Source organism: Rhinichthys klamathensis, unplaced genomic scaffold (assembly GCF_029890125.1).
Source record: "Rhinichthys klamathensis goyatoka isolate OS25496 unplaced genomic scaffold, OSU_Roscu_1.1 h1tg000505l_1, whole genome shotgun sequence".
NCBI lineage: Eukaryota > Metazoa > Chordata > Actinopteri > Cypriniformes > Leuciscidae > Rhinichthys > Rhinichthys klamathensis.
The window spans coordinates 224686-239658 of NW_026606986.1; the positions used below are offsets into that span (position 1 = coordinate 224686).

Here is a 14973-nt window from a genome sequence, read left to right on the forward strand (position 1 = left end):
CTTGATTTTCTTGGAACAAAGCATAATATTTTCCTGAGTCTGAGCACCTTAAAGAGAAAGCTAAGGAATGCAGGCCTAACAAGGAGGACAGAGTATACTCCCATTAACACTGTGAATGCCGCTATTACACATGAACTGACAGGCTCAGGTCAGCTTTTGGGTTACAGAGCTCTGTGGCAGACATTGCGACAGAAGTATTTCCTGACAGTTAAAAGGGATGATGTAATGCATACAATTCGCAGACTGGATCCATCTGGAGTTCAACTTCGCCATAGGCACAGATTTGTCCGAAGAGGATACATTACAGCAGGACCAAACCAAGTGTGGCATGTTGATGGGTATGATAAGCTCAAACCATTTGGTGTTGCCATCAGTGGCTGTATTGATGGGTTTTCTAGGAAAGTGATGTGGCTCAGCAGTGGCAGCTCTAATAACGACCCAGGGATAATTGCTTCCTATTACATGCAGTGTGTATCAGACTTTGGACTTCCAGCACGCCTTCGCACAGACTGTGGGACAGAAAATGGCACTATGGTAGCCATTCACTGTGCATTAAGAGCACAGCATACAGATGATTTTGCAGGAGCCCTCAGTCACATGTATGGCACCTCAACTGCAAATCAACGTATTGAAAGTTGGTGGTCCTTTTTCAGGAAGCAAAGGTACAGGCCTTTTAAGATTAATCGCAAAAACAAAAATGTAATGCTACTAATTAGTCAGGTTTTTTTTGTGTGTTGTCACATGATCGAGGGTTTAAGCTGTGCCACAACATACACTCACCGGCCACTTTATTAGGTACCCCATGCTAGTAACGGGTTGGACCCCCTTTTGCCTTCAGAACTGCCTCAATTCTTCGTGGCATAGATTCAACAAGGTGCTGGAAGCATTCCTCAGGGAGTTTGGTCCATATTGACATGATGGCATCACACAGTTGCCGCAGATTTGTCGGCTGCACATCCATGATGCGAATCTCCCGTTCCACCACATCCCAAAGATGCTCTATTGGGTTGAGATCTGGTGACTGTGGAGGCCATTTTAGTACAGTGAACTCATTGTCATGTTCAAGAAACCAATTTGAAATGATTAGAGCTTTGTGACATGGTGGAAGTAGCCATCAGAGGATGGGTACATGGTGGCCATAAAGGGATGGACATGGTCAGAAACAATGCTCAGGTAGGCCGTGGCATTTAAACGATGCCCAATTGGCACTAAGGGGCCTAAAGTGTGCCAGGAAAACATCCCCCACACCATTACACCACCACCACCAGCCTGCACAGTGGTAACAAGGCATGATGGTTCCATGTTCTCATTCTGTTTACGCCAAATTCTGACTCTAACATCTGAATGTCTCAACAGAAATCGAGACTCATCAGACCAGGCAACATTTTTCCAGTCTTCAACTGTTCAATTTTGGTGAGCTCTTGCAAATTGTAGCCTCTTTTTCCTATTTGTAGTGGAGATGAGTGGTACCCGGTGGAGTCTTCTGCTGTTGTAGCCCATCCGCCTCAAGGTTGTGCGTGTTGTGGCTTCACAAATGCTTTGCTGCATACCTCGGTTGTAACGAGTGGTTATTTCAGTCACTGTTGCCCTTCTATCAGCTCGAACCAGTCTGGCCATTCTCCTCTGACCTCTGGCATCAACAAGGCATTTCCGCCCACAGAACTGCCGCTCACTGGATGTTTTTTCTTTTTCGGACCATTCTCTGTAAACCCTAGAGATGGTTGTGCGTGAAAATCCCAGTAGATTAGCAGTTTCTGAAATACTCAGACCAGCCCTTCTGGCACCAACAATCATGCCACGTTCAAAGTCACTCAAATCAACTTTCTTCCCCATACTGATGCTCGGTTTGAACTGCAGGAGATTGTCTTGACCATGTCTACATGCCTAAATGCACTGAGTTGCCGCCATGTGATTGGCTGCTTAGAAATTAAGTGTTAACGAGCAGTTGGACAGGTGTACCTAATAAAGTGGCCGGTGAGTGTATATTATAACACTAGACTAAAATTTAATGTAAATCTTTTTCCTGATGCTATAAGGTTTTATTTACGAATACAGTTTAACTAATACCATTTGTTTGAAACATTTGTTTTAGAAATAATTTCCATATAACATTTATTCAGCACTGAAGTAAAACATTGTGTATACTGTCATTTCATCATTAGGACCCAGTTCTGGATTGAGCTCTTCAGTGACCTGAGAGAGAGGCACCTTTTCAATGGCAGCCATGAGCATAAGTGCCTTCTACGGTATGTCTTCTTGAGCATCTTGCAGAAGGACTTTGATGAGTACAGAGAACTCTGGAACAACCACACCATCCGACCTGTTCGTCAGTCTCGATGTCATTCTGGTAAACCAGAAGCAATGTATCACCTGCCTCACAGGTTTGTATTTAATCCATGCAATGTGTGACCATTTTCAGTAAAAATCAGATTGCGTTTTCACATGATTAAATTTAATCATTAATTATTTAAGAAATTAAATAATTATTAAATCATACTATATGATTGCCTAAAGCTGACGCAGAAGTGTATAGTGGAATGTCTCAGAAATTTCTACTGGGACCCTTTCCACAAGTCCCTCACTTGACGATTATCCTATTTTTTTTTAATCAGAAAACAAGATTGATATTTAAAAAATAATTCCAATACTCTTAGACAAAAAAAAAAAAAAAACACCATTCCACAACAAAACCGAAATGTACAATGCACAAAGCAAAAAAGGTGGATTTTTCAGATTCAGTAACGCAAAGTCCCTTTGTAGTCGAAGAAAATATAATGACCATATTTGACCTCAGTCAACCTTTTGCTGATTTGACGTCAAATTCAAAATAAAAAATTGGGTTATAATTTATTACAGCTGGGGAACTGACTTGCATGAGCATTTTTTCCCACCTCAGCCTTTGTAGTTTTTAATATTAAAATTTGTAATGAGTTGACTCGTAGTGTTTTGATTTCTGACTGGCCTTAGGTTTGATGCAAGGGATTGTGGATTCCCAGTGTCACAGGAAGTCATTCAAGATTTTGAGGACATTCTACCACCACCGCAGCCCAGTCGTTGTGGTGACGGTAATCTCCAAGTTCGCTTTGCAGACTTAGAGAGACAGAGTGGGCTGTCTCCACCAGTCAACTGGATAAATGCTGTTGAGAATTACATAACACTAAAAAATATGTCTGGACTATAAAATCATTAGTTTATGATTCTGTGATATGATTATTTGTGTTACACATGCAAATGTTACTGATGCCAATACAGTTAAGTCTTCTCATAATCTACTGGGTAGCTTGATCTGCTATTTGCAAAGAACATTTATGCTTCCAGGAGGGTATTGATTCTGGAGATCCTGTGTGAACAGCCTTCACATACTTTAAAGCACAGTATTTGTTATAATCCCTATTTTACTCATGTACACAGTATAGTGTAACTTATTAACTATTGACTGGGTAGATACATGTGCAGAAGTCAGAAGATTTTCACTTTTTCTTCTTTTTTATAACTTTGTCATTTCTAAATGAAGTACATCCAACAGCTTTATACATTTTAAACAACTTTATTTGTTCACTGCATGTTTACACCAGTGTTTTTCTGAACATCAGTGATTTAAGCTCTGTGTATAACACAAAATCTTAAGTTTTGTGCCAAGAACATGGCATGCATTTATGTACTAAAAAAAAGTTTTGGTCCTTGATGAAAAATGTCACTTGTGAAAATATTAAAACTGTTATATTATTCCTCAAAACTCAGCAGTGCATCAATACAATCAAAACTGTTAACCTGAGCTTTCCTTCCTTTGAGTGGCTTGAAATGTTTAACTAGTGCAGGTTAAAATGTACAAGTTATACAAACACACCTGCATTTCAAAATAGTAAAGAAAAAGATGAAAAAGATTTCAATAAAACCGTTAACTCTGACCTAAACTCTGGTCTATCAGCCAAAGATGTTTAGTTTCAAGGAAGCCCAAAACCAGGGGAGTTTTGCAAGCCATAATCCATGGCTTCTTGAAACTCTTCATAACTGGGTAAGATTGGAATTTTGATTGTATTTGAACATACATTTGCCATGGGAAAGCGTGAGATCTTCTGAAAGACTAGCAGTGGCTGTGGCTGTATTGCTGCAGGAGGAACTTCCTTCAGCCCAGTTCCAAACATGAGGACATCTTCCAAAGAAGGACTAGTCTCTTTTTCTAGGGCGAGCAAAAGAAAAATATGTTAGACATTATGTTTTTTAGTTTGTTTCCATTTATTTTTTACTTGTTGCTACTTTCAAATCAGTGTAGTTATCACCTTACAGCTGTAAAAGGGTTTAAGCACAGTGCTGATTTGTTGCATGGAGGTGGTTTGCAGAGGTGTAAAGTCCAGGGGTGTATTCCAGAAAGCAAGGTTAACTTACCGTCAGATATACCTTGAACTCTCGGTAGATTAACCCAAACCTTACTTACTCGAGGTATGTTGGTTCCAAAAACGCGTGCGGGGAGTAAGTTAATCCAACCCAGAGTATGTTCCCGGTTAACACACAAGACATTCTCAACAGAGTAACAGACGCTAAGAAAAAGCGTGCCATTCTACTCCCTCCTTTTGTTTAATGGCGATTTATATAACCTACTTAGTGCACATCGCCAACTATTTGGTGGATCTTTTCAATCTTTATTCATTGAGAATAAGGATTATATTGTTTATTTGATGCTAATTAATTGAATGTAGATCCATGTCTGAGATGACAATAAAATAAATATATTTGAATTTAATAAACATTTAAACATTACCTTGTTATAATAGTGCTTTAGAATTTATAGTGCAACTATATAACAAATTTTGTTTTATTAATTATATAACGCATCTGAATACCTCTTAAGCAAACTACTTTCCGTGGTTGCTATGGCTACTTACATACCCTGAAATGTTTTTGGAACCGAAATTTGAGATTATCCCCTTACTTACTCTTAAATATACCCAGATATGTCACATAACCTGCTTTCTGGAATACCCCCCAGGTTCAGAAAGTAAAAGTCCTCCTCAGTATTCTGTTCCAATCACCTGGATTTGCTAATTAGCACAGTTTTTCAGCCAGGAAATAGAACTAATTAGTGAAATCAGCTGGCTGAGTTCATGGGTGGAATAAACATATGGCAGGACTTTTACTCTCGTACCCCTGGACTTTACACCTCTGGTGGTTTGTCATTTCTCCTAAACCACATGTGGCATAATGGAACCCAGTTTAAATTCTAATGGACCGCATAGCAAGCAATTGTGGATTTGTCCTTTGTGTATAACACTAAGGTTCTTTGAACTGATGTAAATTTCTGACATAAATTACTTTATCTCACCGTTTGCTGTAGTGATAATTCAGCACATTTCTTATAATTTTAACCATAAATAATACCTTCCAGGTAGAGCAGATAATCTCGCCAGTAGCTCAGTACTCTGGCCTCCTCCTGACGGTTGGTGCTACCAGGTTGACTAAACTGCACTTGGAAGATGTTCTCCACAGCATCAGCTGTCAGCTTGGTCTCAGTGTAGCACATGAATGAGAAGAAGAGTGAAGGATGCTGTTCCAAGGCATTGACAAAATCAAGAGTTGCTAGTCCCTCTTTGAACCTACAAAAAGTTCCAAGTCAAAAGGTGCACTTTTGACTTTTGGTCAAAATTGAACATCTGTATATGAGGTGACTACTTAAACCACCATATTTAGCCCTTATTAGTATAAAGTGTTGAAAGTATTAAAGTAGTCATGTTATTAAAAATGTATATTTAACTTTATATTAAAGTTTTGTTACATGCCCACAGAGTAAGTAGAATATTATACCTCTGGATGGAAACATGGTTTCGGTAGATGAAATACCACTGAATGTAATCATCTACTACTTTATTCTTATCCCCCAGAGTCCTCATGAACCGATAGCAGCCTGCTGTCTGAAGCATGCTGGAGTGTTTTTCTGTGAGTCCCTGGAGTTCACTCAGTGATGTAGCATTCTTTATCTAGAGGAAAATAAAAAGGAATGAAATGTATTTATTTTTATTGGACCAAATAATAGGCCACATTACATTTATACAAATTAGTAAGGCTTGGACTATTCATAATTTTTCTTTTTAAAAAGTGGTTTGCAATGACACAAATATAAAGCAAGATGGGATCATCTAAAACAGATAGCATAGATACAAACAGAGCAGCATTGAACAGTAATGTCAGATTCAAAAGAATGAAATACTGTGACTCATTTCTTTCTATACTGTACATATTTAGGCATATATTGATCATTTATGGTCTTCCTTCCAGCACCTATGCAGACTGAATAAAGGCTTTTTTGGGTGTGGCACATCAAAGATTCTGATAAGAATATCCGTTTTTAAGCACAAATGTAAACATTTCTTTGACCTTCGTAATGGCAACCAAAACATCTGATTCTGATGTTGAATAAATTGACATTTTGAGGGATTAAATTAAAAATCAAATGAACTCATATTGATAATGATATTAGGTTAAAAAATTTCCAATAATGACATTTATTTGAGACATTAAATTCAAATGCTAGAGATTTAGAACTACTGCTTTGAATTTACACTGACTGCCCATATAAAAGCGTACTCTCTATTACAGTATTGTCAATCGTACTGTTTGTACAGCTATTAAGGTATCAATACTAAGGATAGTTTTGTGTCAGTTGATGAAAGTAATGTCTCAAAATTGTTTATAATCCCAGCCTAACAAATTACCTCAAGGAGGGTCTTCTTGACCTCATCATCAGGTATGTCCTCAACTGGGGCCTCAATTGTCTTTACTTTACCAATTAGGTAAAGGAAGAAATTTGGGGAAAGACAACGAGGCCCTGGACCTCCATGGACAATTGAGACAGCAATCATTTTTCCAATCTGGAAATACTCATTGTCTTCTGCAGCTAAAAATGCCAATATTGCAATGTTAGGACACATTGATTTGCAACATTGTAAAAACTTCACAAAAAAAGCATTACCTTTACAATCAAATGAGAGGTATTTGGCATTTTCTTTGCCTTCAAATACCCTCCTGGTTTTGATGGTGTCCATCAGCAGGGTCAGAAATTCACGAGAAGGGCCCCCGCTGTCCAAAGCCTCTTCAGTCAGCCCCGCATCATCTGTGAATTTCACCATCAAGCTGCAGGTGGGGTCAAATGAGGATCGCCTGAAACCTCTTAAGGCACCATCCCAGACATTTGCCCGGTTAATGTTAAATCTGCTACAGGATGATTTTTTAAGATTAAGTGACAGATTTGACACTACGTCTGCAGCTGTTAGCCCATCATGTCCATCACTGTAAAATAAAGAAAACAGTCTGTGAAAAGCAAGAAATATTAACACGACCTCTTCTTAGTTTGGTGGATTATTTAAACCAGGACTTTTTAGGTTTATAGTCTTTTATGGGCCCTTTATAATGAGTAAGCTATACAACACTGCTCAAAAATGATAAGCATAATTTGGACATCAAAACTTTAGTAATAGATTTTGAGACTCCGTCCACAAAACCACATTCTTCTGCAGAGGGATAACTGAAGAGAAACAGCCTGACAGATTTTTACTTCTAAACCTGTTGCTGAACTGGTAGAACATTGCGTTAGCAATGCAAAGGTCATGGATCCGAGTCCAACGGAATACACATACTGATAGAATATATAGCTTGAATGCACTGCAAGTCACTTTGGATGAATGCGTCTGCCAAATGCATAAATAAATTTTACACTCTATTTATGACTACTGAAGGCAATTAAAAATGTTGGTTTGTTTGAGACAATAAATATTACCAAAATAAGAAAGGCTGAAGAACAAAGTGCAGAAGTACTTCTTATGTGATAGTACCCGTCTTTCTCTGGCAGTTTCTCTACTTCCTCAAGATCTGAGGAACTGCTGTCAATGGTGATAGGTGCATATATATTGGTATATGTACTGTGGAAGAGAGGTACAAGAACAACAATAACAGAGAGTTAATACAGAAAGTATTCTGACACAGACATGTTTTGTTGTTTTGGCTGTAGTCCAGTACTTTAGTCTAATAGTTTTATTTCAAATCTAGTGTTCTGAAGTACAGAGCCAAAACAATAAAAAACTATGTCCTAATACTAAAGATGTGATATAAAGTTATGTCTTATAACCGACCTGTAGAAGTCACTTGACTTAAGTTCACCCACTGAGGAATTCGTCTGTTTGGGTCTTGTTGCACTGTTGGCCTGCAGCACCAATATCACAGCACAATTAGAACTTACAGAAATACCTTGATTATTAACAAATTCCAGTGTATTATATTGCGGAATATGACATACTTGCTGGGATCTCTCAGATGTTGTGGCTGACCTAATACATACAAACAATTTAGTAGAAATTTTCACTGTGTTATAGAGAACATAGAATGCTTTCTTTATAGCAATTTTTTTAATGAATGAACTAAAACATACTGACATTCATATAGGTGGCACAGGGACCAAAAAAATGTATCAGCAGAAATTTCACTTACCAAGGTCTATGCTCTGGTGTACTGCTTTCGGGACCAGACCAAAGCTGAGAGGTGTAAACATAAAACCCTAAAGTTATCCATAGCCTTAACACTGTCTGTATATGCTTTTCTATTTCTAATGGTTGACCATTCCAGGAGATTTCATTACATTATACTGTAGCTGCACTGCAAAGACATCTTGAACACCTAAATCCCTGTGATGTACCTACCACTGTGTCAGAAAGAGGTGACATATTGGGTTGCACCCTAACAACTTCATCCTCATCTTCTGAAACGGAGTCATCTTCATGACCTCACAAAAGATTTTGTGATCAATGTTTATTTCATATTATATGTGCAGTATTGTTAAATGTGTAGGCTGTAACTGTAGTTGGAATCCCACTGTCATCATTTACTCAGCCTCAAGATGTTCCAAACCTGTATACACTTCTTTGTTCTGCTGTACACAAAGGAAGATATTTGGAATAATGTTTGTAACCAAGAAGCTCTCACCCCCCATTGACTACCATGGTAGGACAAAAAATACTATGGTAGTCAATGGGGGGTGAGAGCTTCTTGGTTACAAACATTCCAAATATCTTCCTTTGTGTACAGCAGAACAAAGAAATGTATACAGGTTTGGAACATCTTGAGGCTGAGTAAATGATGACAGAATTTTGGCTGAACTATCCCTTTAAAGCACTTATCACATAAAGTATTTTGTTTGTAGTTTAAATGTGCATAAAATATATATAAAACGAATCGGTTACCTAACGTAACCTCGGTTCTCTCTAGAAGAGGGAACGAGTATTGCGTAAGCTAGCTTACGCTGCGGGAAAGATTCATCTTTGCTGAGATATTGAAGCCAAAAAATTATTTCATAATTTTGTATCCATACACAACGCAGTTCCTCTGCGGCAGACCTAGAGCGGGCTAGCTAGCAGCTCATTGGTTCGCTCAGAGAGAACTGCTTAAGCCTATGGGAGAGCGGGGCTGAACCCGCTTCCAATGAGAGGCGCCCGCGCGCTCATTGCGTCATGACCCGCCAGAATGGGCGTGGCCATGGTGTATATAAGGCGCTCTCCCAGGCTTATATGTTGATTTATTTCAGCGTGAAGCGAAACGCTAGTAGCGCAAGCACGGCCGGGAACGCAATACTCGTTCCCTCTTCTAGAGAGAACCGAGGTTACGTTAGGTAACCGATTCGTTCTCTTACGAGAGGTTCTCTCGTATTGCGTAAGCTAGCTTACGCTGCGGGAACACCTGGCCAACGCCGTGCGCGCTACGAATCCACTCATGAAAAACCCAGGGATATACCGGGGGAATTTCTTAACGTGGAGTGAATGTACAAAGAGGCCGCAGAGCGGGCTCATGAAGTGTACACATAAGCATGTATGGGGCCAGCAGAGCGGGCACATGAAGTGTATAAGCATTACAGGAGAGCACAAGGGGCGAACCGGTTGTGAGGGACCTCCAGAAATGCAGCTTCTTAGAGAGCTGTTCGTCAGACAGCTAGTAATTTTGCCTGCAAGGCGGGAACTTCCAAGTTATAAAACCTGACAAAAGTGGACGGGGAGGCCCATCCCGCGGCCACACAAATGTCATGAATGGAAATTCCACAGGACCATGCCCACGATGAGGCCATGCCTCTAGTGGAGTGCGCCCTGATGCCCAGAGGGCAGGGCAGGCATTTAGATGCGTAAGCAGAGGCGATAGCGTCCACTATCCATCTAGACAGTGTCTGTTTTGAGGCGGCCAGACCCTTGGTGCGCCCCCCAAACGACACGAAAAGCTGCTCAGCGCGTCTGAACGCGGCAGCGCGCGTAGTGTACAATCTCAGAGCCCGCACCGGACAAAGGAGATTGGCATCGCGCTCACTATCGGATGAAGGCAGAGCCGATAGGGAGATAATCTGAGCCCTGAACGGGGTACCAATCGCCTTCGGGACATAGCCATGCCTAGGTTTGAGAATGACAATCGAATCATTCGGTCCAAACTCAAGACACGCGGCGCTGGATGAGAGCGCGTGAAGATCCCCAACGCGTTTAACTGAGGACAGAGCCGTCAGGAAAACGGTTTTGAGCGAGAGGTATTTCAGATCCACAGACTCGAGCGGTTCGAACGGGGGTGCTTTCATAGCTTCAAGGACTATAGAAAGATCCCAAACCGGAACCGACGGGGGCCGCGGAGGGTTCATCCTCTTAGCTCCCCTGAGGAAGCGGATGACTAACTCGTCTTTGCCCAATGACTGAGCGCGTCGGGGTTCCGCGAACGCCGCGACGGCTGCCACATAAACCTTGAGAGTGGAGGGGGACCTGCCCTTGTCCAGCATCTCTTGAAGGAAAACATGCAAAGACGGCACCTCGCACGACCGTGGGTCCAGCTGTTTGTCGGTGCACCATTTTGAGAACACAGACCATTTAGACGCATAGAGCCTTCTCGTGGAAGGTGCTCTAGCCTGTATGACAGTGTTTCTTACTCCCTCTGGCAAATCAACGAATAGTCGTTGATCACCCATGCATGCAGCGCCCAGCGCTGTGGATGGGGGTGCCAGATCGTGCCGCGAGCTTGAGAGAGGAGATCTGCTCTGACTGGGATGGGCCACGGGGCTGTCTGTGACAGCTGCGTGAGCTCCGGAACCCAATTCTGACTCTCCCAACGCGGGGCTATGAGGAGCACCGAGTGGCGTGTGTCCCTGATCCTCTGAATTACCTGTGGTAACAGAGCGATCGGAGGGAATGCATAGAGCGGGCGGCGAGGCCATTCCTGGGCTAGCGCGTCCTCGCTCTTCGAGAAATATATTGGGCAGTGAGCGTTCTCTTCTGACGCGAAGAGGTCTACTTCTGCTCTGCCGAATAGTCGCCACAGTAACTGGACCGTCTGTGAGTTCAGGGACCATTCTCCTGTGGAGATGAGGTTCCTGGACAGTATGTCTGGACCGTCGTTCAGATGGCCCGGCACGTGCGTCGCTCTGAGCGAGAGCAGGCGGCTCTGAGACCAAACTAGAATGCGGTGCGTCAGTCGACAGAGATTTCTGGATCTGACACCGCCCTGACGGTTGAGATAGGAGACCACGGCCATATTGTCCGAACGGATCAGGACGTGGTGTCCCTGGATGCGCGGGAGAAAGTGCGAGAGCGCGTTCTCGACCGCCAGCATTTCCAGACAGTTTATATGTAATGGGCTTTCCTGAATCGACCAGTGGCCGAAGGCCGGTGAGCCCTCGCAGACTGCACCCCAACCCGTGTTGGATGCATCTGTCGAGATGACTTTTCGGCAGGAAAAGGTCCCCATCGTGACGCCTAGACGAAACCATTCTGCTACTGTCCATGGCTGCAGCGCCGTGAGACACGTTTGCGTAACCCTGATCAGCTGGCGACCCGTGTTCCACGCGCGGTGGGGTACACGGCTGTTCAACCAGAACTGAAGCGGGCGCATGTGCAGAAGGCCCAGCTGAAGTACAGCGGAGGCTGAGGCCATGTAACCCAGCATCCTCTGAAAAGTTTTCAGAGGCCTGCGGGTGCCCATCTGGAACGAGGCGGCTAGACGCTGAACACTGCGCGCGCGCTGTGTAGACAGGCGAGCCGTCATCGTGACCGAGTCCAAATCTATTCCTAGGAAGGAAATCGATTGACTGGGATGAAGGGAGCTCTTTGTCCAGTTGACAGAGAGGCCCAGCGTTTCCAAATGGTCGAGGAGAACTGCGCGGTGCGACAGAAGCTCCGTCTGTGATTGGGCCAAAATCAGCCAGTCGTCCAGATAATTCAGAATGCGCAGCCCCTGGCTTCGCAGGGGGGCGAGCGCCGTATCCATGCACTTCGTGAATGTACGGGGCGCCAGAGATAAGCCGAACGGGAGAACGGCGTATTGATAAACAAGACCCTCGAAGGCGAAACGTAAGAATGGCCTGTGACGGGGATTTATCTGGATCTGAAAATAGGCGTCTTTCAGGTCTAGAGATATGAACCAGTCCCCTTGGCGCACCTGCGCGAGGAGTTTCCTGGTAGTGAGCATCTTGAACGGTCTCTTCATGAGCGCTTTGTTCAAAGACCTGAGATCTAAGATCGGTCTGAGGCCGCCGTCTTTCTTGGGAACCAGAAAATAACGGCCGTAAAACCCCGACTCGGTCATAGATGGCGGGACTCTCTCTATCGCGCCCTTTTGCAACAGCGTCGCAATTTCTGAGCGGAGCGTGCCGGCGGCCAGCGGGCTGACAGAAGATTCGAGCTGCGCGCGCGCACGAGGCGGGCGGCGGCGAAACTGTAGCAGGTAGCCGTTCTTTATAATGCTTAACACCCACGGGGAAATGCCTGGAATGGCTTCCCACGCTTTGGAGCATGCGGCTAGTGGCCGAATGGCTGTATTGCCCTGATTGCTGCACATAGCGGGCTGGACACAGTGTGTGGGCGCGCTTTGAATGTGTGTGGCAACGGGATTTGCACTCAGAGAGGAGTCTATGGGCCGTGACACAGAGCGAGCAGAGAGGGGACACGTGCACGAGCTCGTGGGCGTGTTTATGTTCTCTGATATTAGAGCGGGCTGTGCCCGTTTCATGTGATGGGGCTCTGATAGAGACACGGGATATGTTATGCTTGTGTGTATGGGTGAACACATGATTGTGGGCACATTTTCTACACAACTGGCAAAATTTCTCTTTTTGAGATTTCTCTGGGTAGCCGTAAAAACGGCTTTTTGTCGCTCGCAAGCGGGCTGGGACACCGGCTTGTTTGTGGCGGTCAACACTACAGCAGTCGGCGAAATAACGGGGACTGGCAGAGGGCGAAGCTTTGACGGCGGTCCGGCCGCGGCGGGAGAGCACCGTCGTTTTCTTGACATTGTTAGGCAGACTTCTGATGATCAGGCTTCAGCGTGATCTTGGGTCGCGGGCCACGGGGGGGCGGCGGTCTGCGGCGGCTGTCAGAGCGAGAGCGAGGGCGAGGGCGGCCGCTCTGACTGCGCTGAGTTGTTTGAGTCTGCGGAGGGGGGCGCTGTGATGGGGCTCTGGCGGAGGGCTCGTGAGAGCGGCCCGCTGAAGAGCTAGCGCGGCGGGGTAGAAACAAGTTCATCGCCTGAGAAGCTTTCTGTACTTCAGAAAAGCGATCGACAATTCCCGTGACGGCAGATCCAAACAGGCCCGTCGGGGAGAGGGGCGCGTTGAGAAACGCGGCGCGCTCAGAATCTCCCATGTCGGCGAGCGTGAGCCATAAGTGTCTCTCAGCAACACAAAGGCTGGCCATGCATTTCCCCAGAGCTTGTGCGGCGGCTTTAGTGGCGCGAAGGGCGAGATCCGTAGCACTTCTCAAATCCGTGACGGCGGGGGGGGGTTTTCTACCGCCTTCGGCCCATTCACGGAGAATATCGCTCTGTAACACTTGGAGGACAGACATAGAGCGTGGCGACCAAGTCCTCGACGGGCGGCATGGCTGCATAGCCTTTCTCGGCGGCTCCGTCCACCGAGCGCAGCGAGGCGGATACATCGGAGCGATTTCTAGCCGAGAGCGGTGCATTCCAGGATTTTGTCAGCTCTGCGTGAAGTTCAGGCAGGAATGGAGCGGCCCGGGTGCACGCGGGGGTCGAGCGCCGATGAAAAAAGCTACCGTCCATTCGGTTCGGGGCCTGCTCGGGTGGAGGAGACCACTCGAGACCGAGGCGTTCGACGGCCTGTGAGAGGAGGCGCATCAGCTCCTCTTCTATCCCGGCGCGGGTCCCCGTCGACTCTCTCGCGGATCCGAGAGATGACCAGTCTTCACTGTCAGAAGCGAGCAGTGAACAGGAGTCCTTCTCCTCCGCGGCGTCATCGGAAACAACAGAGCGGCCACTCGGCGGCAACTGAATGTCCGGCAGGGGCGGGGAGGGAGAGCGGGAAGCGGGAGGCGGCGGCGGCGGCCCGCATGTTTCCGCTGGGGGCTCCGGCGGCCTTTGAGAGCGGCGTTTCTTTTTACGCGGCGAGAGAATAGGCGGCGCGGGAGCGGTTTTCACTGCCAGAAGTCGTGCCCGCAGGGACGATAACGGCAGGCTTTCACAGAGGTCGCATCCTCCATTAGCGAGGGCGAGTTCTGCATGCTCGAGTCCCAAGCAGAGAGCGCAGATGACATGGCGGTCTCCGTCCTCGAGACGAGCGCGGCAAGAGCCGCAGGAAAAACGAGACATCTTTAAAAAGACGCTCGGCTCTTTTAGAAATAGAGAAAGGATACAATCGTCGGATGGCCTAGCTTGCTGGGCGGCTGAAGGTGGCGAAGACGGCCGGCTTCTTCAGGGTCCTTGAGCTCGCTAGAGGATGCCTTCTTCGACGGCGATGGCTTTTCTCAGGAACAGCAGAAGCGTGCAGCTTGCTGAAGATGAAATGAATCAACATATAAGCCTGGGAGAGCGCCTTATATACACCATGGCCACGCCCATTCTGGCGGGTCATGACGCAATGAGCGCGCGGGCGCCTCTCATTGGAAGCGGGTTCAGCCCCGCTCTCCCATAGGCTTAAGCAGTTCTCTCTGAGCGAACCAATGAGCTGCTAGCTAGCCC

The 14973-nt window shown here is 45.4% G+C and overlaps 1 protein-coding gene across 1 annotated transcript; it reads right to left on the reverse strand.

Moving 5' to 3' along the window:
• Positions 1–3944: 3944 nt before the first annotated feature.
• On the reverse strand, positions 3945–8984 carry LOC130072800 (G2/M phase-specific E3 ubiquitin-protein ligase-like). Its single transcript, XM_056238064.1, has 9 exons — positions 8968–8984; positions 8285–8315; positions 8121–8191; positions 7824–7910; positions 6965–7281; positions 6708–6889; positions 5800–5972; positions 5377–5591; positions 3945–4180 (listed from the first exon to the last, which is right to left on the reverse strand). The coding sequence occupies exons 1-9, from the start codon at positions 8982–8984 to the stop codon at positions 3945–3947; spliced, it is 1329 nt and encodes a 442-aa protein (XP_056094039.1).
• Positions 8985–14973: the final 5989 nt, after the last annotated feature.

What these genes read in the sequence shown, in the direction of transcription:
- LOC130072800 (XM_056238064.1), bottom strand. An exon ending in CCTCTCATTTGATTGTAAAG is followed by an intron (nt 6,890 to 6,964) that starts GTAATGCTTTTT and finishes TGGCATTTTTAG; the next exon opens with CTGCAGAAGACAATGAGTAT. An exon ending in AACCATGTTTCCATCCAGAG is followed by an intron (nt 5,592 to 5,799) that starts GTATAATATTCT and finishes AACTTTTTGTAG; the next exon opens with GTTCAAAGAGGGACTAGCAA.